The sequence below is a fragment of the Salvia hispanica genome, chromosome 2 (assembly GCF_029641045.1).
Source record: "Salvia hispanica isolate PSC_SH4W2 chromosome 2, Shi_PSC_v1, whole genome shotgun sequence".
Lineage (NCBI taxonomy): Eukaryota > Viridiplantae > Streptophyta > Magnoliopsida > Lamiales > Lamiaceae > Salvia > Salvia hispanica.
The window spans coordinates 10,730,018-10,756,080 of NC_142693.1; the positions used below are offsets into that span (position 1 = coordinate 10,730,018).

Genomic DNA, 26,063 nt, shown 5'->3' on the forward strand with positions numbered 1-26,063 from the left:
GTCATAGCTTATCATTAAGTCCGATACCATGCTCGATATTATGTTACAAGAGAGTTGTGTATCACGCCGAGTGCAATAATGCATCGGTAGAAGCCAAGGCCTCTTGTCCACCCATCAGACCTCCACATTATTGTTAAGTAAAGTAAATATTCTTCTTTAACTAATTATTTCTAAAATAATCATTATCTACTTACCTGATAACCTTATAATCATCTTAATAAAATACTCCCTCCATTTCACATTAGTCTTTTCTATATTATTCTATCTTTTACCTTACTATTACTATTTCTCCTAATGTAGGATGGAGAGACTAGGGAGTATAAAACAAAGAGAATGCGGATTAAATCCACAAAAGTTTTTGTCTTAAATTTATTCAAATTGGCACCCACACAAACGTGTTGCTCTTATTTAAATACATGCAGTTAATGCACACCTAATTAAGTCCAAAATAAAGAGACACACAACTCAATTAATATAAACTACTTAGGATCGAACAATTTAGTCGATCACATTCCTTGTTGAAATAGCCTCTAGCATGATTTGTCTTGGTCTGCACATAGCCTCTAAGGGCTTTAATTTGGGCATGGTTAACCCAACTCCTTCAGCTAAATCAACTTGGTCCGGGCCCATTCTCTCCCAATCAAAGCATTGAAGCAACGACGCCAACGCCAACCCGACCATTCGTCGCCCCAAACCCGCCCCAGGGCACGCCCTGCGCCCCATCCCAAACGGCAACAAATTCTCTGTCGGCACCTCTCTCCCTCCTTCGAATCTCTCGGGCTTAAACCTCATTGGCTCTTCCCACACATCAGGATCTCTGTGAATGGCCCAAGCATTGACCAATAAGATCGTCCCACTTGGAATGTCATACCCACCGACCTTACAATCCGCAGATGACTCACGTGGCACCACTAGTGGGCCGGCAGGGAACATACGGAACGTCTCTGAAATAATGTTCTGAAGATAATTTAAATCAGGTAAATCACGTTCCTCCACTAGACGATGGGGTCCGACTTTTGAATCGAGCTCGAGCCTAGCGATTTCGAGGACATTGGGGTGGTTGAGCAAAAGGGACATGGCCCATTCTATTGTCACGACTGATGTATCCGTGCCCGCAACTATCATATTCTAGTCGCATTAATATAAATTGCTTTAGTAGGAAGGAAATAAAATGAAAATGATCAGCTTAGCTTTTGCTCGTAATTTACGTGATAACCTATTAAATCAATGTAGTTACAAAAGTTGAAAATTAAATGGATGGTAGGCATTTGATAGCTTGAGTATTAAATCACTGTAGTTATAAGAGTGGACAATTTAAATGAAGGTAGGCTGTAGCTTGAGGTGATGGGTCAAGAAACTAGTAAAATGCAGTCTTTTTAGCCAATGAAATGCAAAATTAGTTAAACATATATAGCACAATATTTATGATAAACACGCATATACACTCAATTTATACTTCCGTTACTACCTAAGCCTTATTTTTTTTAAGTGAGTAAATTTCCCTTGAAGAGAATCTAATACTAGATTAAAAGTAGAATTGGGAAATCAATTAGTTCACTGATTGAGGCATAAAAAAAATATAAGTTGCTAATTTCTAATATCACAAACTCTACTAGTATTCATGATTAGTGGATTGACATTGAATCAGTAACTAACATTAATAAATCAGTAAATTGATACGATTCTCAATTCTATTTTAGGGATAGTGGAAAATAAGACCCTATAATAATATCTTCACAATTTACATAATTAAAATGCAACTACATTATACATTTAGATCGGACTTGTATGCGAGACCTCTTCTAAGTAAAGTCTCTATTCCCTCAATTTTGTTTTTTGAGCTACATGTTGTTAACTGAAAGTTATACTATAACCTTTTGTGTTGAGATGGCTAGAGTGGATACAGGTGCCTTAGAAAACTTTATATCATGTCTCGGAAAAAGTTGAGTTTTAAAAGAGCTAAAGTACTACTTCAATAGATATAATAAAGTGCAAATCCTAAAAAAAAGTTATAAAGTTGGATCAAATCTATTCCATAATTTTAAAATATGTTTAATTCTATCATAATTTTGACCTATTTCTCACGTAATCCAATACATAAGAAAATTATGTATTAATCCCTCCGTCCCACTTTAGGAATCTCATCTGAGTTCGGCACGAGTTTTAAGAAATGTAAAGAAAAGTTAGTGAAAAAAGATAGTAGAATGTGGGTCCAATTTTTATATTTTAGTTTTATAATAAAAATGTGAGTGGAAAAAGGTTAATAGAGTGTGGGGCCTATTACCATTTATGAAATATTCCAATCGGGACTCTTATAATGGGACACCTAAAAATAGTAAACCGTGACTCCTAAAATGCTAGGAGGGAGTATGTGTGAAATGAAAAAATACTATGTGAACAAAATGTTCGACTACTTAAAGTACGTCTTTCTAACAAACTTAATCTCGTCTTTAATTTTCTCACATGTACGTTTTACTTAATGAATTCAGACACGTAACATGATTGCACTTTTTAACCATTGGACAATTAAGAAAATGTTAAATGCCAAGTTTTATTTTTGCAGTTTACCCTAAAATAAAATCTATGTTCCTACAAAATCTAGCGTAATTATTTAGCGATCGGTTGTTAGTATTCTTTTTTCTTAAGGTATTGTAAATTACTAAGCTACAATAATAACAATAAAAAATATATGAAAACACATATTCTCACCGTAATAAAGCCTTTGATGGTTTGATCCGTGTAGAATTGAGAATCCGATTCCTGCATTGCCAACAGGTGGCCGATAACGGTGTCGCTCCTCCTCTCCCGGCGTTGCTCAGCCAGCAGCTCCTCATAAAAATCGTCGAGCCTTTTCCCCAAATCACTCAGCTTCCTCTTTAATCCTCTGTAATCAATCCACTTCAAAAACGGCACAAAATCCTCCGGATTCGACGACTGCGCCGACTCGAAAACCTCACTCACCATCTCCTGTATTTCTCCGCCGAATTCCCCCTCGCCGGCGCCGGAGGAAGAATACTTCTCTCCGGCGAGCATCCTCATGATAATGCTGAAGATGATGTCGAAGACCCTCGGCCTCAATTCCACCGCCGAGAATCCACCTCCGCCTGCTGTCGCTGCCGCGGCCAGCCTCGACAGGGCGCGGCGTGTCTCGTCCTGCCTGGCCTCGGAGAGCGCGTTGAGGCGGGCAGGGGAGAGCGCCTCGGCAGCCCCGAGGCGGCGGAGGCCGCGCCAGTGGGGGCCGTAGGGGGCGCCGGCGATGGTGGTGTGGTTGTAGCCGATGTACTTGTCCACCAGCACGCGCGGCCGGTTGGAGAAAACGACGTCGTTTCGGGTGAAGCATTCGTCGACGAGATCGGGCGATGACACGACCACGACGCGGCGGACGCCAGGCTTGAGGGAGAAGATGGGGCCGTGTGTGAGGGAGAAGCGGTGGAAGGTGCGGTGGAGGGGCGGGGTCAGGAGGTGGAGGTGGCCGATGAAGGGAAGCGGCGGAGATGGTGTCGGAGGTAGGCGGCGGTGGTTTTTGGTTGTGAAGAGTTTGAAAGTTAGGATGACGAGAAACAGAGCAAGACAAGCGTAGAGAGGAGAAACTTCCATGATGCCCTGTTTTTTGCTACTTCTGTTTTTACTAGAAATAATGGAGATTTGTTAGTTGCTTTTGTCCTATCTTATAGAAAAGAGGAAAGGTTATTATGGTCCACAAATGGTACTCCCTCCATTCACTCATAGTTGAGGCGAAACTTTTAGGCACAGAGTTTAAAAAATGAATGTTGAGTGTGTTAGATAAATATATAAAAAAGTAAGAAAAAAAAAAGATACAGAGAATAAAGTAAGAGAGAGTAAACTCTCATCTTTCCTTCTCGAAACTTTCTCATCAAAATTTCTCATAAAAACACGTCACCTCTTTCTCAGTTGAGCATGGCGAGTTGGGATGTTGAGCCATCAATATACAACTTTTTAGTCTAGCGAAACGAGTCTAGACTAAGACTGAAAAATACTCTCGGGTCCAAAGTAGAAAATTGCTCTGATACCATTCTGTCACGATCGCACTTTCTAAGGATAGAAAGTTCGGTTGAACTGTGACTAGTGGGAGATTTAAGAAGCGGGGAAGAAATAGGGGAAACAATCAATTGGACATGAAACATGAACCAACCTAGGATATTCACCTATTTAAATCGGAGTATCAAATCTCAATAGTTCAACAAATGAAAGAAACAATATTCAACGATATTAAATGGTAAATGAAACAACGTTCAGCAGAAGCATTCGAGAGAAGAATAATATTATGTATGAAGATATAATTTATTCAGAACTGTTTATTTGATATCTTATTCACTTTAATGCTCAACATCCACCGGCTCGTCACAACTCAACCTGCACATAAGAAAAACACATGCAAGGATGAGTACTTGATGCACTCAGTGAACTTATGCCAAGAAAATTTTCATCAATAAAGTTATGTCAAGCCACAGTTGAGTGAACCACCCTTGTAGCACCATACTTATATCTTTGGAAAATAAATGAGTTTAAGTAATAGAGCCCATCTCATTTGCTTATTTCCTCATCTCGACTTTCCATTCTAACTTTAAAATAGCGTTCAAGAAAAACACCTTTGTAAAAGAGCATAACATGCGAAACAAAATCAGACTTTAGGAAAATAATTTAATTTAAAAAAACAAAGCATGCATCCTATATGATTTACCGGTCGATCTTTATCAAGAAATTCTGAATTTCTCCGTGACCTTTGAGCGCCGCCTTCCTCTTCCTTCGATATTTCACGGGCGGCCATTCAAGCTTTCAAAAATCAAAATCGTACTGTTTCAGCCCTGTTTCAAATCTTGAATTGTATTCGTAGTTCACAAATTAAAACTCCAGGCAAAACCATCTCCTTCACATTCTAACCTAACACAATCCAATTAGCCCAAACTTATAAATTCCAATTCCAAGCATCTTTCTTTTCCTTTGGCCCAACATGCATTTGTTAGAGCATCCACAATGGTAAATAGGCCAATCATAGGCTAGTCTATTTATCCTCCTGCCATATCATCCAGCACTAAAATTCCTTCTGCCATATCATCAGGACAAGCAACTGGACAAGCAATAGGCTAGCCACATCATCAGCACTATTAAAAAAACAACTAAATTTACGGAATTAAACACAAAATACGGAATTAAATTTACGACACATATACGGGAAAATTCATTAATTTCATTTTTTTAAAAGTACATTAATTATAAAAAAAAGTTACATAATTAAAAAAAAAACTAGGCTTCCACACACGAGCCCCTGCATCACTCTACTCCTCCCTAATTTATTAAAAAATACATTAAAAAATTGCAATAAAAATGCAATAATTTATATAAATTAAAAAAAGGTACATCCTAAAAAATTACATAATTAAAAAAAAATCTTAAAAAAATACATTAAAAATACAATAAAAAAATGCATAAAAAATACATTAAAAAATACAATAAATAAAAAAAATGCATAAAAAATACATTAAAAAAATGCAACCGGCTAGCCGAAATTGAGCCTACTATGGCGGCTAGCGCATCGGCTAGCGCCCGCGAATCGGCTATTATTCGCCAATCGGCTAATCTAAATTGCCGATATGGAGGCTAGCGGTTCGGCTAGCCTATCCGCTAGCCTCCATTGTGGATGCTCTTGACTAGCTCATCCTATTTTTAATACTTTGACCCATAGTATTTCGCCCCCAACTAATTATTAGTGGCCGCCCAGACCACGCCGTCGCCGATGAAGACTAAATGTAGACTGAAATTCAATTGGTACTTCTCAGAGCTGCGGCTGCGGCGTTTCTCCACCACCGCTAACATCGAATCGCTCTTCAACAAATACATTGACAGAAGCAGCATCCACTCATGGAACTCTGTCATCGCCGAGTTAGCTCGGAGCGGCGACTCAATCGAGGCCCTCAAAGCCTTCTCCTCACTTCGCAAATCCGACCTTAAGCCTAACCGCTCAACCTTTCCCTGCGCTATCAAATCATGCTCCGCACTCGCCGATCTCAATTCCGGTAAGCAAGCTCATCAACAAGCTATTATCTTTGGCTATGCTTCCGATCTATTTGTATCTTCCGCGCTAATTGATATGTATGCCAAATGCCGCGAATTGCGCGATGCACGGAACATGTTCGACGAAATTCCTCACAGAAATGTTGTGTCATGGACTTCGATGATTAATGGATATGTTCAAAATGACTGCGCTAGGGAGGCTCTGCTGCTGTTTAAGGAGCAGTTGGTTGAAGAGAGCGTGGAGGAGGGGTGTTTTGTTGATGGAGTCACGATGGTTTCGATTCTGTCTGCTTGTTCTCGTGCTTGTGAGAAGAATGTGACGCGTGGGGTTCATTGTGTTGTGATTAAAAGAGGTTTCAATGATGATTTGGGGGTTGGGAACACTTTGATTGACGCTTATGCCAAATGTGGGATGCTTGAGTGTTCAAGGAGAGTGTTTGATGGTATGAGTGAAAGGGATTCCATCTCTTGGAACTCTATGATTGCAGTATGTGCGCAGAGTGGGGCAGCGGAGGAGGGAATTGAAGTTTTCCGATCAATGGTGAGGATTGCAGAGTATGATGCGGTGACTTTGTCAGCTGTGTTGTTAGCTTGTGCTCATGCTGGAGCTCTTAGAATCGGGAAAGGAATACATGTTCAGGTACTAAAACCATGCTGCATTTGGTTCTATGGAAATTGGTTTTATAGTGATGAGTCCTATTTGGTTGTTGTTATAGGTGATGAAGATGAGCTTGGAGAGCGACGTATTTGTTGGAACTTCGATTATTAACATGTACTGCAAATGTGGCAGAGTTAGTTTAGCTAGGAGAGCATTTAATAGGATGAATTTCAAGAATGTGAAGACATGGTCCGCCATGATTGCTGGCTATGGAATGCACGGCCAAGCAAGGGAGGCTCTCGAGATTTTGGCAGAGATGATTCGCCGTGGAGTGAAACCTAACAGTATCAGTTTTGTATCGGTGCTATCAGCGTGTTGCCACGCTGGTCTGGTGGATGAAGGGTGGCACTGGTTTTGCACAATGCAGCATAGGTTTAAAATAGAACCGACTATAGAGCACTACGGCTGCATGGTTGATCTCCTTGGGCGGGCGGGTTTTCTTAAAAAGGCTTATGGTTTGGTCCTGGATATGAATGTCAGACCTGATCTTGTGATTTGGTGTTCTCTTTTAGCTTCGGGTAGGATACACAGAAACATTGAGATAGCGGAGATCTCTGCAAGGAAATTGTTTGAGTTGGATCCAAATAACTCGGGTTATTACACATTGCTTTCGAATATTTATGCTGATGCTGGTAGGTGGGATGATGTGAAAAGAATTCGAATAGATATGAGAAAACATGGAATTGCTAAATCTCCTGGATTTAGTATAATTGAACTTAAAGGTAGGGTTCATGTGTTTCTGGTTGGTGATAGGCAGCATCCGGAGCATGAAAAGATATATGCTTACCTAAAAGAGTTAGCTGCGAAGCTTCAAGAAGTTGGTTATGTACCTAGCGTGAGCTCAGTTCTTCATGATGTTGACGAAGAAGAAAAGGAGATCGCGTTACAAATTCACAGTGAGAAGTTGGCTGTTGTTTTCGGACTTATGAGTTCGATTCCTGGTACAACCATCCAGGTTACGAAGAATATTAGAACTTGCGAAGACTGTCATACGATGTTTAAGTTGATTACAAAGATTAAAGATCATGATATTGTGATAAGAGATCCAAAACGGTTTCACCTCTTCAGCAAAGGTGTTTGTTCATGTGGAGACTACTGGTGAGGTGCTCGATTGAGAATATCTAAGATTTAAGACAACTCAATCCTGTGGTGTTTCCTTTTCTCTTGGTACTGGAATACTGCCTTTGAAGAATTATTGGTTTATGAAGAGTGGCAACAGATCCTTGTTAAAATCAACCGGCAAGACGTAGTTCCCTCGTCCCTTAAAAATATGAATTTTAAAGGGCACGAGTGCATAATTTTAAGGGACAGGGAGAGTATAATAGAAGGAAACTGGATTACTTGCTGATGAGTTTACAGCTACATCAGATGAAATCAGGTAAAAATCTATATTCATAGCTGTAAGTTGTACTGCTGATCTTGAGATATCGTTTTTTGTCCCAACTCTGTTTAGGAAGCGTTTACTTTGTGGTATATAAATAGATCGATAAAATTTGATTGATTATGTATTCATTTTATCGTTCAAATGTAAATGCCCATTAATGTGAATATAATAGTTTCTTGCTGTGGGGATAAACCATTGATGTTGTTAATGACCGAAATACCTGAAACGAACTGTTTCTCTGAGTTTTATTTCCAGCTACTTTATTACTAGTAGACTGAACGGTGAATGTAAGACTACCAATTTTGATATGAATTTGTCTCTCTTAAACTTTTAATGCATTTCGTTTTCAGTGTCTGTTTGAAAATGCATTGATGAGATGCATTTTGTTTATTCATCTGCAGGAAAGTTGGTTGAACTTAAATGTTGAAGAAGGAAGCATCATGCTTTGCTGCAGAGAAAGAAAGCGGTTTTTAACATATTTTATAAATGTAATGGGGTGATTTGCAAATCTTAAATTTTTTCTACAGTAGATACCCAAATTTGGTGTTCTACTCTAAATTTGGTGTTAGTTCCATTGAACCCAAAAATGGATTTGGGTTTAGTGTATGGTTGGAGATGTTTTTTATACCAAAAGTAGAATTTGATGTATGGTTAGAGATGGTCTTAGTGGATAGCATGTTATGTTATGCTTACGAGTAACAGGAGATCCATATCCATTGAACACTACATTTATTAAAGTAGACCATAATCTATCTATACATATATAAAAGGCGAGTTCTGGCCTTTAATGTAAATATTTAAGAGTTATAGGCATGAATTGAATATTTATAAACTTTATGAAAGATTTTGAATAAATCTAAATATTTGGTTAATTTGGATAATTAAATACTATTAATGCATTTATTACCCAAAATTTGTAACGATCACTCAATCTTCAAATCTATACATATATAAAAGGTGAGTTCTGGCATTTAATGTAAATATTTAAGAGTTATAGGCATGAATTGAATATTTATAAACTTTATGAAAGATTTTGAATAAATCTAAATATTTGGTTAATTTGGATAATTAAATACTATTAATGCATTTATTACCCAAAATTTGTAATAGCCAATGACTACAATTTCACCCACGTACAATTGAAATCAATGGCTAAATTTTTAAACCGGCTAATCTCATTAAAAATATCAAGGATTGGTATAAAAAAAATAAAATCTCAATAAATACTTTTCACAAATAAATTTTGTAAATGAAAGTTCCAAAATTATTTGACGACAGGGGAATTTTAAAAAAGTTCACAAAAATGTCATTTTAGAACATCAAATGAATAATCAACTTATCTCTAATAATTAGAAGAAGAAAAAAACTTTTCTCTAATAATTAGAAAAGCTGTAACGTTTTTCTCCATCAATGAATTGGACACAATATAATTATCATTGGAATTAAATCTAATTAAATCGAATAATAATTGAAATGTAATCCAAATGGATCCAAGCTCTAACAGTTTTTCGTGACATAAATTTGTGAGACAATTTAATGTTGATTTAATTAATTATAAATTAAATTGTGCTCACTAATACTCAATAGAGAAGAGTGTGAAAGGAGAAAAATACCAAAAGCTACCAAATCTTCTATAAATACCAATTCTATTAATCAACAGTGTCATGACCGTGGTGGAAAAAAGAGTGTTGCCCGCGATGATTCTCATGTGTCAAACGTGTAGCATTCCATACAACATGGCTATCGGCAACCGAGTATACTACACATCGTCCTAAACTTCTAGCGTCTGTTGATAATACTCATGATAGTGCTACTGAAGTGGTAAAGGGAGATGGAGGAAATAATCTGAGATGGTGAAAGTCGAAGAGCAGAGCGGATGTGATGGTAAATAAAGGAGGCAGAGCAAAAAATCAATGAAAAAGCTTCAAGGGAGGAGTGTGAAACAAAATAGTGAGAGGTGCTCAAGGCTCGAACTCTTCAAAAGATTAGGTTTACAGATATAATAGAAATAGGAGATATATAAATTACACCTTTGTATATTGTAAAAATATCCTGTAATTGTATAATAAATACTAATTTTAGGGCTTTTCATTGGATCCATATTATGCGTATGGTATAGATTTTCTAGGGTTTTTCCTATTATCCGCTCTGATTTTCTCATCTCAACTAATTTTATTTAGGCCCAATAATAATAATTCATCATATTCACAGTAATTTTGTAATATTTTAGAAGCCTTTGCTAATTACATACATTTTGTTTATAGTTATTATTTTTAGTTCGTTCCTTTGTAGTAGTAAGACAGATTTATTGATGCGCCAAAAACAAGTAAATTATTACTAATAAAAATAAAAAATACTTTGAACTTAGTAATAATATTAATAACATCAAATTATGATTAATACACATTTAACTCATACCGAGACAAGATTATCAATATCAAAGGATAAGCCTCTATACACATGTGCTCACCAATCTCCGTTCAATATGCGTTACTGCCTGAGCATGGTGATTTTATTATAATAATAAAATTTTCTCAAAAATGTAAATTTTTTTAATTAGTAACGATGAAGTTTTTTAGTTTCACAAAATTTTCCGTATAATTTTAAAATAGCTAATAAATCTATTCAAATGCTTAACAGGTTTCTATTTAGTGAAATTATTGGCCAAATTCAATTGAATGGTCTTTGATTTCATATTGTAGAAACTAAGATAGTAATGGAACGATTAGATTTAAATTCGGATAATTAAGTACTATTAATGCATTTATTACCCGAAATTTGTGCAAAGTAGATAACGAGATTGATACGTTACTTGTAGAAATCAATGGCTAAATATTTAAACCGGCTAATTTCACTAAATAATGACTTAATTCGTTTTAATTGTTATTATTAGCTAGATAGGTGTGTGATCAAATACTAACTAATTTATAATAATAACTGAACTAATATCAATTTTGTATATTAAAAATATCAACACAAAGGTATAAATTTATCAATGTTCTTGTGTTGATAAACTTATGTCCTTGTGTTGATATTTAAATTTACATGTTGTATTGATATAATTATGTCTTTGTATTGAAAATTTTAATACACAGAATTGAGAGTTATTAGTTATTACTTAAATTAGATAGCATGCTAACGCAACTCGGAATGCATTTTCATTTCTATGATGTACGGTAAAATTTGAGAGGTTTTAAAAATTTTCATTATATTTTTATGACAATATCATTGTCATCCTAAAATTTTCGATTGTATATTAAATATTTTATATCAATTTCATATTGATAGGGTTTTAGCGTTAAAGAGTATATGTTGTCAAGAACGACATTTTTCTTTTTTATAGTGATCTATACATGTTGTAATTAAAAGTTATTTTCATGTTGATTTAATTTCAAGCTTATTTAATTTTATACTATAATTATTCAACATATATTTAAACCTACGTGATATTGTTGTTATTTATTTTATTAAATTTATTTACAATGTCATATTAACAAATGAATTTATTTTAAGTCGCGCATAGCGCGGGGGTAAATACTAGTATGATTACAAAAGTTCAGCTATACCGATACTTTTTACTCCTTCCATTTTATATTAATAGGAACGTTTAATTTATTGCATTTGTTTTGAAAAAATAATAGTAATAAATAATTAATGTGAAGAAAAAGTAAAGTAAGATAGAATAATGTAGAGAAGATTTTTCAACATATTAACTACTTCCTCCGTCCGACATTAGGAGTCCCGGTTGACCATTTTCATCCATCCGGCATTAGGAGTCCCGGTTAGACATTTCCATAAAAAGTGAAATAAAAATATTATAAAATAAAACACTAAAAAACACAAGTAAAAATACATTCAAAGAATAAAGCAAATAATAATGCAAATTGGTCCACATTCTATTATCACACACTCAAACATTTCTTAAAAATCCACATTCAACTCAATCGGGGCTCCTAATGGCGGACGGATGGAATAGTTATTACTCCACATTATTTTTAATATAGACCTCACAATCCACTAACACACCTTCCGCTACCTTTTCCCGCTTTATCTCACTTTTTTTCTTACATATGTCTAACTTCACTAGTTGCATATTAAAAATCGTACCATTTATAAATTTGTTTATTTTTTAGGAACGGAAAAAGTATTATTTTTTAAAACGAGTGTATAAAATAAAACATCTTTAAGGCAGCACGAAGGAAGTACTATTCACATGTCACGTTATCATTTGAAACCTCGTTAAAAGTATCCACAAAAATTTAGCAAGACTTTTTCCGGTCATGATGTTATTATCATTATTTTTAAATTTATAGTAGTACTAATTTTTACTCCCTCCGTTAGTGAATAGGAGTCTCATTTTTCCATTTTATTCCATTCGCGAATATGAGCTTCTGTTCACTATTACTATAATTTACAGATGAATGGAGTATTACTTTTTGAATTTATATACTATTATTTTAATTATGATCTTTTAAAAATCGCAAGTACAAATTTGAAATTTATATGATTAAAATAAAAACACTTACAACAATAAATATGCCACAAAATATGCCCCAAAATAGGGTGACCATGTCATATTCTTCACGTCTAAAAGAAAAAGGAATTAAGAAAAATAAAATGGAAAGGAAAAAAGGAAAGGAAAACAGGCTCGGCTTCACGCATTCACGGTTGCACCACAACTACGGCCAGCAATATTTGGCATTTCTAATTCTATCTACAAGGACTTGAATTTCTTTCTATCATTCTCTTTTATCAGTAAAAATAATCACTCATTCAACCACAACCATATACTCTACTGTTAATGGTAACATTCAAAATCCAAAATTTGAATGTGGATTTGTTGAATGCAATAAACAGATCTCACTCCCAAAATTAACATTACATTGTACACATTTCTGTATATAGCTAAAAAACAAAACTCATCTCTTCTTCTTCAATCTTGAGAGTCATCATAAGAAATCAACCCACTCTTTCTCATCCTTAATCCTCTCCATAGCCCCATCAACAGCAATATCAAAAGCATCCCTAAAACTCTTGACCCCTGCATTAGGCTTTGAATAGATAATCCTCGGAATCATCGCAATCACTTTCTCTCTCTTCCTCTCTATCTCCTCCTTGCTATACCTCTTCAGCACCTCCTTCACCGCCACCTTCCCACTCCTCACCTCCTCCTGCTCTATAAAAACCGAGTAACTCTCCTGCTCCCCCGGCAAGAACCACTCATACTGCTCCTCATACGCCCCCTTCGTGAAAAAGACCGGCACCGACCCGGCCACCAGGCACTCGAACACCGCCTTGCTCGTGAAGCTGTCCCCCTTCGGCTGCAGGCAGAACTCCGATTCCAGCAGCGGCAGCAGCGTCACCGACGAATTCCTCGCGCAATCGCTCACCCCGCAGTCCACGGCGCGGCAGGAGCTCGATTCGCGGCGGCACTGGTCCATCAGGAGGCGGCGGAGGTCGTCTGCCCCCCAATTCCGATCCGTGCCGATGAAGGTGAAGAGCGCTGATCGCTTGTGATCGCGCACGAAGCTCTGCCATTCGGCTAATTCATCGCTGGTTTTGGGGTGGAATCCGGTGGGGTAGGGCACGCTGACGTCCATTTCGTCGCTGGGGTGTTTCTCGATGATGAATCGGATGACTCTCTGCATCGACGGCATGTTGAGGAAGCTCGACCCCCACGATTTCCCCGGATCGGTCAATCGGCGGAAATCCCAAGTGATTCGGCCGATCGAGATGAAGTGATCTGAGCCGTTCATGACTTTCCAGTAGTTCTGCGATTTGATCCACGTGAGCATCAATTCGCAGTGACGATCCCTCGCTGACGTGTCGTTTCCCCATAGGTGCTTCCCGACGGCGAGGCCTGCGTAGAAGGGGATGTAGAAGGCGGTGGCGAGATCCGGATCTAGGGTTCGGCATTTGTGCTTGAGGATGCGGTGGTGGAAGAGGAGCTCCAGAGTGAATTCATTGGTGTGGTACCACGATTTGTGGAAGTCCCCGGGGAGGGTGCGGCGGAGCTCGGAGGCGGCTTGGCCGTAGCCGTGGTTGGGGGCGATGCCGCATTGCCAATTCCAGGGGTCGAGATCGGTGCAGGCGGTGGGAACGAGGTCGCGATTGAAGGAGGGGGGCAGGTCGTAGGCGTAGACGCGGCCGGAGGGGCAATCGTCGGTGTATCGAGGCGGAGGAGGCTCCGGCGCGGCGGGGGCGGTGGTGGTGGTGGCGTTGGGGGAGGGGATTTTGACGTAGCGGACGGTGAGGGGAGAGGAGCGGTCGGGGAAGCAGGGGGTGGGGGTGCGGGCGAGGGAGATGATGGTGAATTGAGCCCATAGGAAGACGAGGAAGACACAGATACGACCAGGGTTGGAGAAGATGTGGAGCTTGATTGAATTCAGAGCAGTCATTATCGAATTGGGAAGCATTTGATTGGGGATGTGAAGGAGATGAGTTTGTAGAGTGAGAGAGAAAAGGGGGGGAGTGATGAGACCTAGCACCGACTCAATTACTCAGTCTTGTTCATTTTTAATTAATGCTACGAATACCTATTATTCAGTCTTTGTCAATAATATTCTATAAATATTTTAAATACTATTTAATGCTTCCTTTTCGAGTAATGTTTTGTCAATAATATTAGATAAATACATTTATAATCAAATTAGATGTGATTACTGACTTTTGACCCGTGATTGATTGCCTGCTTTGCGTTTTATAATTGCGACCAAAATGGAATTATTGCAACAAATATCGTAGTACTAGGAATTTGCTGCTTTTATAGTAGTACGAAAAGGTAAGTGTTGAATTGGAGGGTTTAATTTTAAGGTTCGCCGGTTCCGATTCTGGAGAATCTAGAACCGGGTCCAAATTAGAGCATCTACAATGACGGCGAGCTGGCCGGCTAGCCGATTCCCGGCGCAAGCTGGTCCGCTCGTCGAACCATTGCGGCCGGCTAGCGCCAATTCGGCGAGAAAAAATAGGCGAGCGCTGGCCGATTGGCTAGCCGCCATTGTAGGCTGGCGATCGGCGAACAATCGGCTAGCTGTGGTTTTTTTTTTTTTTTTCTTTTTCCGAAACACTATATATACGCGATTTGAATGTCATTTTCATTTGCACCACTTGTTTTAACGAGTTTTCTCTCTCTCTGAATTTCTGTACAAGAGTAATACGCCAAATGGATAACAACAACGAGTCTACTCCAGTGACGAGCGGGTTTCAAACTCCCACGGTACCCGTGGGAGGTGGATGGGACCGATGGGTGGGTACTACAATATGTACTAATGGCAGCAGATGATGGCCGGGCGAGCAGGGGATGCCGAGCGGGCATATAATGCCAGGGTGGGTGTCGGGATGGCAGGGGATGTAGCCCGGGATGCAGGGGCCCGGGATTCAGGGGATGCCGGGGGTGCAGCCGATGGTGTAGCCGGGGGGGGGGGAGAGACAATGTCTATCACCCCAGTCTTGACTTTTTGGCTGCGTCTTCCCACACATCGACCTTAGTGGAGACTCAATTCACTGGAGATGACACTTTCTCCCTAGAGGAGTTGTTGGAACCAGGCGTTCGATATGAACACACTTTCATTCATACAGGGGGAGTAGGTCGAGGGTGGGGTTGGGGCGCACCGAAGAAGAAGAAGGGCAAGGGCAAAAAGGTGGTAGGCGAGTCGTCGTAGCCGGATGATGACGACAGTGTACGTAAGAAGTGGATGGAGGATGAGAACGTCGGGCTGGCCAAGGCTTAGGTGTCTGTTTGCGATGAACGCCGCGTTTCGAACAATCAAAGGATCATCAACATGTGGGCTAAAATTGCAGCAGTCTACAGGAGAAATTGCCCGCATGGGAAGCCATACACCGGGGACGAGTGCCGGAAGGGGTGGGACCGAATCAGGGCTGCGGTCTTCCGATTTGCGGGCTTGTAAACCAACGCCCTCCGCATGAAGACCAGTGACCAGATTGACGAGGACTGCAGGAGGATAGCCGAGAGAGCATTCCCCGTGCCGGGGCTGTATAAGGAATTCACCTACTGGAACTGCTATCTGGTGCTGATGGATTCCGAGAAGTTCCGGGCGAGTGTCGAAGCTGGCTGGCCGAAGAAGCAGCGGCTGAACCTCGCCGGTGAGGCGGTGACCACAGCAGCACTGGTGGCTCCCACGAGCTCCCCGACGATGTTCAGGAGTTCCCGACTCCTCCATCGTTCGCTCGCCGTACTCGCCCGGTTGGTAAGAGGGGGGCGCAACGGGCAGCCTGGGGAGGTGCCCGGGGGTCCGAGGAGGTCCAGTCAGCATCCCCACACATTGGCAAGTCGCCAGCCGAGCTCGTCCGCATCGGGCGTCAAGCGACGCAACTGAGAATGTATAAGAACATAGGTGAATGGAGGGCGGCAACTGACCCCGTGGAGAAAAGGTTTCTTCATGACCTCCTAGAGAGTATGCGGGTTGATTTGGCAGCCGCCGCGGCAGAGCCGGGGGCTCAGATTAGACCTGCCCAAGGTTTACCGAACAGGCGGTTCCAAACCGAAACCGTGAGAATTTTCTCGAACCGAAACCGTCGATTTTTGAACCGTGGTTCGGTTCAGGTTCAAAATTTTTTGAACCGAAACCGTGCCAGAACCGCGAAAAATCATGAAATCAAGACGGAACCGCAAAACACCGGCGGTTCGGAACTGACACCGAAACCGGCGGTTTTGGAACCGTAACCGTAACCGCGTAACACCCTTGCGGTTCGGTTCCAGTTCAACAATTTCCAAAACCGGAACAGGCGGTTCCGAACCGTAATCGCCGGTTCCTGAATCGTGTGCACCTCTAGCTCAGATGCGGCCTCACATGCGGCAGATTTGGGGGTCCTAGGTAGCGGCGAGGAGTAGAGTGAGGCGGGGGCTCGTGTGTGGAAGCCCGGTTTTTTTTTATTATTATGCAATTTTTTTTAATTAATGTACTTTTTTTATTTAAATGGAATTAATGAATTTTTTCGTATATGTGCAGTAAATTTAATTCCGTATTTTGTGTTTAATTCCGTAAATTTAATTTTTTTTAATTTTGTTTGTTGTGGCTAGCATGTTGCTTGTCCTGATGATGTGGCCGGAGGAATTTTAGTATTGATGATGTGGTAGGAGGAGTTTGTGACTAGCCTATGGTTGGCCTATGGCTAGCCTATTCCTATTGTAGATGCTCTTAGGGTATCTACAATGCGGCAGACTATACGACGCCCTAAGTCTCGCCCTATGCACCGCCACATCATCATTTTATCCTCCGCCCCTTCTACCTGCAATGTGGCGAATTATAGCCCGCCCTAAGCCCCGCCCTAAGTATTTTATTTATTATTTGAATATTTAAACACTACAAAAATTCATGAATCCTATTTTTTATGTTTGCAAATATATCAATGAGCAAGAATAAAAATATAAACATACCACAAATTAAAGGCATATCCTATTGTCAGTATTTTTTATATTTTTTTATATTTTATGCTTGCAAATAGGGAAATCGTCGGAATTCATTATTAAATTTAGATAGAAATTGAGATGGGGAAGAGAGTGGAGTGAAAGGTGTGAAATGAAGTAAAAAATATTGGTGATATATATAGAAGAAAATATAAAAAAAAAAATTTAAAAAATGAAAAATGTGTGCATAGTCTGGACTATTGTCCTTACCCCGTACAATGGGGCGGACGATGGGCCGGACTATGCAAAAATGTGTGCATAGTCCGTGGACGGCGCGGACTAAGGATTGGGCTTAGGGCGAGGTGCTGCAGTGGTGGACTATGGTTATATTTCAAATACCGCCGGTTCCGATTTCGGTTTTGAACCAGCGGTTTTCCACCAGTTTTTTCAGTTCCGGTTTGATTTCACTATTTTCCAGCAGTTTTCGCGGTTTCAGGACAATTTAGCTTCCGAAATGTTGGAACCTGAACTAGCCACAATTCCAAAAATAGCAGTTTCGGTTCCATTTAAATATCTCAGTTCCAGTTCGAAACCGTAACTGCCGATTACAGTTTTGCAATTAACCGCCCGAACCTTAAACCTGAGAATCTATAATTAGTATTCCCCACATCCCGTAAAAATTGGGACACTTTGCTTTTTCTCCCATACCATAAATTGCACATTTTCATTTATGAAAAATTCTCACCAACTCATTACTCATATACATCAGTTTATTTACTCCCTTCGTCCCCCATTAGGAATCCCATTTCTTGGCGGCACGGGTTTAAGAAATGTTAAGAAAAGTGGGTGGAAAAAAGTTGGTGCAGTAGAGGTCTCACTTATATATATATTAGTTTTAAATGAAATGTGAGTGGAACAAGTTAGTGGAAGGTGAGGCCATATTACCATTTATGGTAAAAGTGAACCGGGGCACCAATTCGCAGACGGACTAAAATAGAAAAACGAAACTCCTATTCGCAGACAGAGGGAGTATAACTTATACCATCAGGATCCATCATTAAATACCAATAATAATGTAGGTCTTACTTCCACTAACATTATTTTAATTACCTTCTTCTTATTTCTCTTACTATTCCAATTATAAATTAATTTTTGTACCGTCTCAAATATCCTTATTTTTATGTGGCTATTGTGACTAAATCCAATTATTTATTGATTAAATGAAAAATTAATAATTAACAATACTAGTAGTATATTATTCCATTAGTTTATGAAAAATAGTTCTATCTATGGATAACCCGAGTTTTAATGAAAAATTGGTAAGTAAGAGAATAAGTGGGAAAAAAATAAATAAAGTATAAGAGAGAAAGAAAGCTATATAAGAGTAAGAATGATAAAAGGAGGATAAAATGTTAGAGAAAGTTTCCATAACTGAAATGTTATTCTCTTCGTTCCACCGTCATTTCATTTTCTGCACTCATTTTGAAAATATAATTATAAATAATTAAAGTGGATAAATAATAAAAAAAGGTAGAGAATGATATGTCCATGTTTGGTTGACGGAAAAGTAAAGTTGGTAAGGAAAATAATTTTTGGAAAAATGAATCCCAGGAATATTGTTCCTCTCATTTTCTGCGATAAGCCATAATTTCCACAGTAGGGTACCTCTTGCCATGCCTCTGTTAGGTTTGGTATACTGAAAAGCATGTTTCGAGCAAGTTTCGCTCGAATAGAATCTTGCTTGTACACGTAAAACTCTATAATCCACTTTTAACCCGATTCAGTATTATTCGAGCAGTTTCGCACGAATAGAATCAGTATATTATTATATTGTGTTTGCTTGTGCATTTATAAGATGTTTTATAAACATTTAAATGTATAAGAAGCAAACAAAGTCTAAGTCTTTTGCTTAGTAGACTGGTTGTGGGCGACGTCCACTTTAAGGTAACACAGTCGGTTCTATGCAATGCTTTGCAAAAGAAAAAGAAGAATTTCACAACCCAGATAGGCTTAGACCACCTATCGTGAAAGGTTGCAATGTCAGTCCGATTATTTCTAAGCCTTACTGAAATAAGATGACGTTAGTGTGGTATAGCACTGAATGGATCTAACAACAAGACGTATCTTTATACTATCTACTGAAAGACTAGGTCTTGATAAATAACTATTTCTTAATCTACATACGCTAGCATTGAGCATACGGTATTGATTATGCACTACTTTGACTTATCAAATGGTGCGGGTTTTTCGCAACCCAGTAATCCTGATATATTGGGTGGTGGTGATTAATATCTAGCGGTGCTAGGATTGCTATTATGTTGAATCGTGTGCGAGGTGAGTCTCGTTTGATAATGTCCTCAAGAGGAGCTTGAACAAGGTTTTATTATTCGGAAAACTGGCCAGCTGGAGTTTTATTACTCTATGAATAATAAATAAGTGTTTCTTGCTGAGTCCACTCTTGAAATTAATAAGATGTTAATTAATTAAGTCCATAGCAGACATTAATTAATTAATGGACATTTATATCTTAAGCGCGAGAAATAAATAATATAAATAACGGAAACCCGGATTACTTGTAATTTCGGATTTGGATGGGGAGTGCAATATTACTTCTGTAGTGGCTGCTCGTAATATTCCAATATAAGCTTATATTAAATTGTGGGTTCAATTTAATTAGTAAAAAGCTAATTGGAGGAGCCCATATCCAAAACCTTCCATAGATCCCTGACTGAGCCCAATATGAACTTAATATAAATAGGAGAATAAAGGAGAGACAGAATCACAATTTATTATTAGAGGAGCTCTAAAATTCTCCAGCTCTCCTCCGTGAGGAATTTCTGTCTTCTTTTTATTCGAGTCCTAGTATTTTGATAAGATCAGCCCACCCTGATGTCGAGATACAGTTCGGAACCAGTCAGAAGATCCGTGGTCTAGTATTGAAGATCATTACGTGGAGAAGGCGCGAGCAATCGACGATTCTTTGGAGAATCAAATCGGTAACCATAAACTGTAGAAATCATGTTTCGGATTTATTTTCTTTGAGCATGAATTATTTGCGTTCTAACATGCAATTATCTGTTTAACATGTGAATTGATTAATCGCATAATCGGTCAAATAGATCCGTATCTGATTTATTTGTTTTGTACAAGTCTTCCGTTGTGCAAGGGGCACCAAACCCCAGCAGCCTCACCCTACGTCTCTCACATTATCTAATACTCCCTCGGATCCATAGTAAATATCACAATTTCCTTTTCAGTTTGTCCTATAAGAGTTGTCACATTTGTTTTTTTGAAAAAAGTTTTCTCAAACATTAATATAAATATACTATTTTATCTCCATTTAACACATAAAACAACATTTCTTAAAATCTCGTGTCATTATCCAAGTGTACCACCTATTATGGGATGGGAGGAGTATTATTTATTACTAATACATACTACTATAATAATAATAATGATAAACAAATTTTTTTTTCAATCATTAATCTCATTAAATAATTCAAATTAAAATTATATTTGGAATATTCATTAAGTAAAATTACGGAATAATTAACATAACTATTCTCATTTATGCACAAAATTAATGCATAAAATTATTCCTATAGATATTAATACACAAAATTATTCTCATAATCAACACAATAATTCCATTTCTTTTTCTTTTCTTTCCCCCTTCAATTTTCTTATTTTCTTCATCTCCCATGACTGAAACCACGCCCATCCCACCCTCCCCACGACGCATATCTGTCTTCCATAATGGGCGTCACAGAGGTGATGCTAGCAGCGCCCTTCACCAGGCTTTGCCCGAAATGCGGCGCAACGGGAGGCACTGCCCACCACATAACCAATTGTGAATGCTTTAAGCCTTCGAAATTTTTATTCTAAAAAAAAGAAATGATTATACTAATATGGAACGCCATAAATGAAATAATAACTCTACTACTGTGAAATAGAAGGAGTACAATTTAAAGACTTTACCAACCAAGCATGGGCCCAAGTCATCTTTGGTCTAAAATACTTCTAACTGAACTGAACGGGCACTTAACTTAAGGTTGAGAATCGATTCTTAATCTTGCATTAAACTTATTAGTTTGATTTTGGGCTAAGTTAGTGTATCATATTAGTTTGTTTTTGGGCTAACTAAGGAGTATATCATATTACATCTTCTGCTATTTATTTCAATTTTGACGGTGGAAGGGAAGGCTATAATGGTTATATACGTATATAATCACCTCAACTCAAATTACGTTAAATTTGGGCAAACAACGCATAATGCCCAAAAACTCAAACAATTGAAGTTCATCATTTCATGCTTCAAATTAAAATTGTTAATCAAAGTACATAATACTAAGGCCCAATGTTTAATTCAAATAATAGTCATTCTCTAACTACCAGGGGCACTACTAATAAGATTAGGATAAAGTTTGACATATAAAATCGACAAATTGTAGGAGCTAATGATGCAAATAAATTAATTAATTAACTTAAAATAAATAATTGGATTCAGGTAACCAGGTTGTTACTTTCCTTACATAATTTTTTTTCATATAATATGCATTGAATGAAAATAAAATCGAATGCAAAACGATAAGAGTACATAGCTATGTACTCTTATATTCTACATAAAGCACTTTGGAAATTCATGATGGAAAATGAAATGGAATCTTACTAGATTCGAGTTAGCAAAGCAGCATTAAATTATTAATTTTCTTTTAAGTCTGTGCCGCTTTAATTTCCAAGCTCGTCACTTTACGAAATAAAGCTCTTTCATTCTGATTTCTATAAATTTAATATGGTTAATTTACATGGATTGCAGACATAGACACGTCTCTCAAGATTCTTTTTTTCAGATATTACTAATTTTAATTTTCTTTTTCTATTTGTTTAGTCTATCAAATAGTATAGCATGATCAATACATGCGCATGCATAGATACGTCATAATACGAAACGGGAAATGGGTTGGGTCGGGTATTTATATTTTGGATTTTGCAGGTATTGGGTATACCTGTTAACAAAGCGGAATTAAAAGTTGAAATGAGTAGATGCTGAAATTTAACGACAAGTATGGTAGGCCGTGCGATGCTTCTTAAATCTCTGATAATGACTAGCCTTCTCTAATGGTACTAGTGCTGCGTAGTGTTGTATCTAGGATTTTTTATTTGAGAATTCGAAGAAAATATTAGTATACACACAGATTGTAATATTTTGATATTCTAAGAGTCCTAAAATTGAGTAGTTAAAATATTAGTTATTTAATATAAATATGTACCTCATCTATCCGTAATTACTTATCCCACTTTTGACTGATTTCAGATCTTAAAAATGTAAAAAGAAATAGTGGAATATGCGTCATTTTATATATTAATTTTATAATAAAATATGAGTGAATTGTGAGGTCTATTTATCCAAAATTAGTAAAGATAAATGAATATGTATTGACAAACAGATCGAAAATGAAATATGAGATGAATAATTGTGGACAAAAAATTAATATAATAAATTAATTAATAAAATATATTATATATAAATAAAAACTTCAAAAAATTTTAAAGATAGAAAAAAAATATATTAATATTAATATATTCCTACACTAATAATTAAACGATAAATTAAGTCAAAGTAATGCTCTATTAGAGCTTCCACAATAGCGGCTAGCCGATTCGCGTCGCTAGCCGATCGGCTAGCCGAACCATTGCAACCGGCCAGCCGAGAATCGGCGAGAAAATCGGCGTGGGCTAGCCGATTCGGGTGCGCTGGCTGCCATTGTGGCGTGCCGATCGGCCAGCGATCGACCAGCGCCAATTTTCGTTTTTTTTTAAATTTTTTTTTTGAAAACCTATATATACGCGATTTTAGTTTCATTTTCATTTGCACCACTTGTTTTAACGAGTTTTCTCTCTCTCTAAATTCTGTACAAGAGCAACATCGAGCGCTGGACAACAACAACGAGTCCAGTCCGGTGATGAGCGACTCTCATATTCCCACGGTACCCGTGGGATCTAGATGGGGCCAGATGGGCGGGCAGATGGGCCCTGGGTCTAACGTCCCTTGGAATTAGTTGATGGGGATGATGGCTGGAGAGCCGGGGGGGATGCAGGGGGGAACCAGGGGGGATGCCGTGGGGGATGCCGGGCGGGGTGCAGGCGAGCGGCGGGCAGTCAGCGCCGGGGTGGGGAGGTATGCCCCAGATGCAGCAGCAGATGATGCAGCAGATGATGGGGATGATGTGGCAGGGAGGAATGCAGCACGGTACGCATCCCGGGATGCAGGGGCCACTGGGGGTGGACACGGTCTATCGTCCCTCTCTTTATTGTTTGACGGCTTCGTCTCACACGTTGATCCCAGTGCAGACGCAGTTCACTGGCGATGACCTTTTGTCATTGCATGAGATGGGGATCGATCTCGGGGAGCCGGACACTCCCGTTCCAGCGGGTCGGGCCGCGCCGAAGAAGAAGAAGGCCAAGGGGAAGGGCAAGGTGGTCGGCGAGTCCTCGCAGCCCGGTGTTGACGACACCCTCATGCGGAGGAAGTGGACGGAGGATGAGTACGCCGGCGTGGCCAAGGGGTTGTTTTCGGTTTGCGACGATCTGCTGGTTGCGAACAACCAGCGGGTCGTCAACATGTGGGCGAAGATTAGAGCAGCCTACAGGAGGAACTTCCCGCATAGGAAGGACTACAGTGGGGAGGAGTGCCGGAAGGGGTGAGAACGGATCAGGGCCGCGGTCGGCTGATTTTCGGGGTTGTACGCCAACGCCCTCCGCCAGCTGACTAGTGGGCAGAATGAGGAGGACGCCCGGAGGATAGCGGAGAGACAGTTCCCCTTGCCGGGGAAGTATAAGGAGTTCCTCTTCTGGGAATGCTATGTGTTGCTGAAGGACTCCGAGAAGTTGCGGGCGGGATGCGACACTGGGTGGCCGAAGAAGCAGAGGTTGAACTATTCCGGCGACTACAGCGGCAGCAGCGGCGGATCCCACGACCTCCCCCCGGATGCTGAGGAGTTTCCGTCCCCTCCATCCTCTACTCGTTGCCCTCGCCCGGTTGGCCAAAAGCGGGCGCAACGGGCAGCGAAGGGAGGATCCCCCCTATCGCCCTAGGAGGTCATCTCGGCATCCGCCCCCCCACGCGCGTATACCTTATTCTCGCGTCCAAAAACGGAGGAACGGATGTTCGCGGTCTTCCAAGAGTGGAAGGCCGCAACCGACCCCACGGAGAAGAGGTTCCTCTACTCGATGCTCGAGAATATGCGGGTGGATTTGGATGTCTCGAGGGCACTGGTGGGGGGTTCAGACGCGGGCTCAGATACCCCGGGTGGCGGCGGCGACGACGAGGAGTAGAGAGTGGCGGGGCTCGTGTGTGGAAGCTCTTTTTTTTTAAAAAAACTCATGTTTTTTTTTATCTATGTACCTTTTTTTTAATGAAATGAATGAATTTTCCCGTATATGTCTCGTAAATTTAATTCCGCGATTTAATCGTAAATTCCGTAAATGTAGTTGTTTTTGAATTATTTTTATTGCAGCTGGCCTAAGGCTGACCTATTTGAGTAAATGCTGACGTGACAGGTGAATTTTTAGTGCTGCTGACGTGGCAGTGAGAAAGGGTAGCTGGCCTATGGCTGGCCGATTTCTATTGTGGATGCTCTTACTCATTATTCCACCACTACAATTACGCCTTTGGGTTGAAAATATATTCATGTAAATAATTTAACTAATTGAAAATTTGGTGCTCGAATAAAACCAAATTTATTGTTGCCTTAAAAACTGAGATACTATAGATTAGAAGAGGAACTATGTTGAATTTTAAATTTTGCTATTTTCCTACCCATAAAACAAGAAACGGGGGTAAGAGCATCCACGTCTATGCTCTTCCGCAAGAATATGGACATTGGCCCGGACTCACCTTTATTTATTTTTAATTCTCTGCTCTTCCGCAAGATTCAAACACCCATATTCATGCTCTTATACAAGAGCATGCTCTTACACTATTCAAGTCTCCCGCCATTTTATTATTCAATTTAAATACTTCAATTACTAAAAACATTTCTTCGATATTAAAATGCATTCAAAATACCCGAAATACTATTACAAATTATAAAAAAGTTAAAATTACATAATTGAAATCCTAAAAATTAAAATTACATAATTAAATTCATAAAAAAAAAAACCACTACTCGTTGCTGAATTTCGCCCACATGTGTTTGACTAGGTCTTCTTGTAGGTCGATGTGGGTCTTGATATCGAGCATTGTCAATCTTCTTTGGCTCCTCTCGCGCGTCGTAGTATGCACACCTCGGCGTGGGGAATCCTTGCGGTTGAGCTTCCGGCTTCATCCTCGTTGAAAAAGTTAGCCACCCTCAGCCCTTCGTCGTCTATAATCATGTTGTGCAAGATAATACACGTGTACATGATTGCGACAATATTGTTTGCGTACCACATCCGAGAAGGGGTGTTCACAATGTTGAATCGGGCTCGAAGAACCCCAAAAGCTCTTTCAATATCTTTCGAGCAGCCTCTTGACGCTGCACAAAAAGAAACCATTTTAGGTCTTGCTGCATGTTGAGCGTCTTCAAGAAAGTCGGCCACCTTGGGTAAATACCATCGGCGAGAGAGTACACCATGCGGTA

General features: G+C 39.4%; 2 protein-coding genes and 1 pseudogene across 3 annotated transcripts; 1 reads left to right on the forward strand and 2 right to left on the reverse strand.

The window, feature by feature from the left end:
• Window positions 1–340: 340 nt before the first annotated feature.
• Window positions 341–3,625, reverse strand: LOC125202123 (cytochrome P450 81Q32-like). Its single transcript, XM_048100465.2, has 2 exons — window positions 2,710–3,625; window positions 341–1,128 (listed from the first exon to the last, which is right to left on the reverse strand). Exons 1-2 carry the CDS (start codon window positions 3,595–3,597, stop codon window positions 499–501), a joined length of 1,518 nt encoding a protein of 505 aa, XP_047956422.2. The 5' UTR covers window positions 3,598–3,625; the 3' UTR covers window positions 341–498.
• A 2,094-nt stretch (window positions 3,626–5,719) lies between these two features.
• On the forward strand, window positions 5,720–8,869 carry LOC125206881 (Tetratricopeptide repeat (TPR)-like superfamily protein). Of its 2 annotated transcripts, XM_048106107.2 has the most exons (4): window positions 5,868–6,035; window positions 6,172–6,673; window positions 6,750–8,069; window positions 8,477–8,869. In XM_048106107.2, exons 1-3 carry the CDS (start codon window positions 6,007–6,009, stop codon window positions 7,791–7,793), a joined length of 1,575 nt encoding a protein of 524 aa, XP_047962064.1. In that variant the 5' UTR covers window positions 5,868–6,006; the 3' UTR covers window positions 7,794–8,069; window positions 8,477–8,869. The 2 variants fall into 2 exon arrangements, with proteins under 2 accessions (XP_047962056.1, XP_047962064.1); XM_048106099.2 differs by having other exon boundaries at window positions 5,720–6,673.
• Window positions 8,870–12,705: 3,836 nt separating this feature from the next.
• Window positions 12,706–14,607, reverse strand: LOC125201624 (xyloglucan galactosyltransferase XLT2 pseudogene; annotated as a pseudogene).
• Window positions 14,608–26,063: the final 11,456 nt, after the last annotated feature.

What these genes read in the sequence shown, in the direction of transcription:
- LOC125206881 (XM_048106099.2), top strand. Translation starts at nt 5,756, where the DNA reads ATGAAGACTAAATGTAGACTGAAATTCAATTGGTACTTCTCAGAGCTG. An exon ending in GGAAAGGAATACATGTTCAG is followed by an intron (nt 6,674 to 6,749) that starts GTACTAAAACCA and finishes TTGTTGTTATAG; the next exon opens with GTGATGAAGATGAGCTTGGA.
- LOC125202123 (XM_048100465.2), bottom strand. Translation starts at nt 3,597, where the DNA reads ATGGAAGTTTCTCCTCTCTACGCTTGTCTTGCTCTGTTTCTCGTCATC. An exon ending in CCATCAAAGGCTTTATTACG is followed by an intron (nt 1,129 to 2,709) that starts GTGAGAATATGT and finishes TAATGCGACTAG; the next exon opens with AATATGATAGTTGCGGGCAC.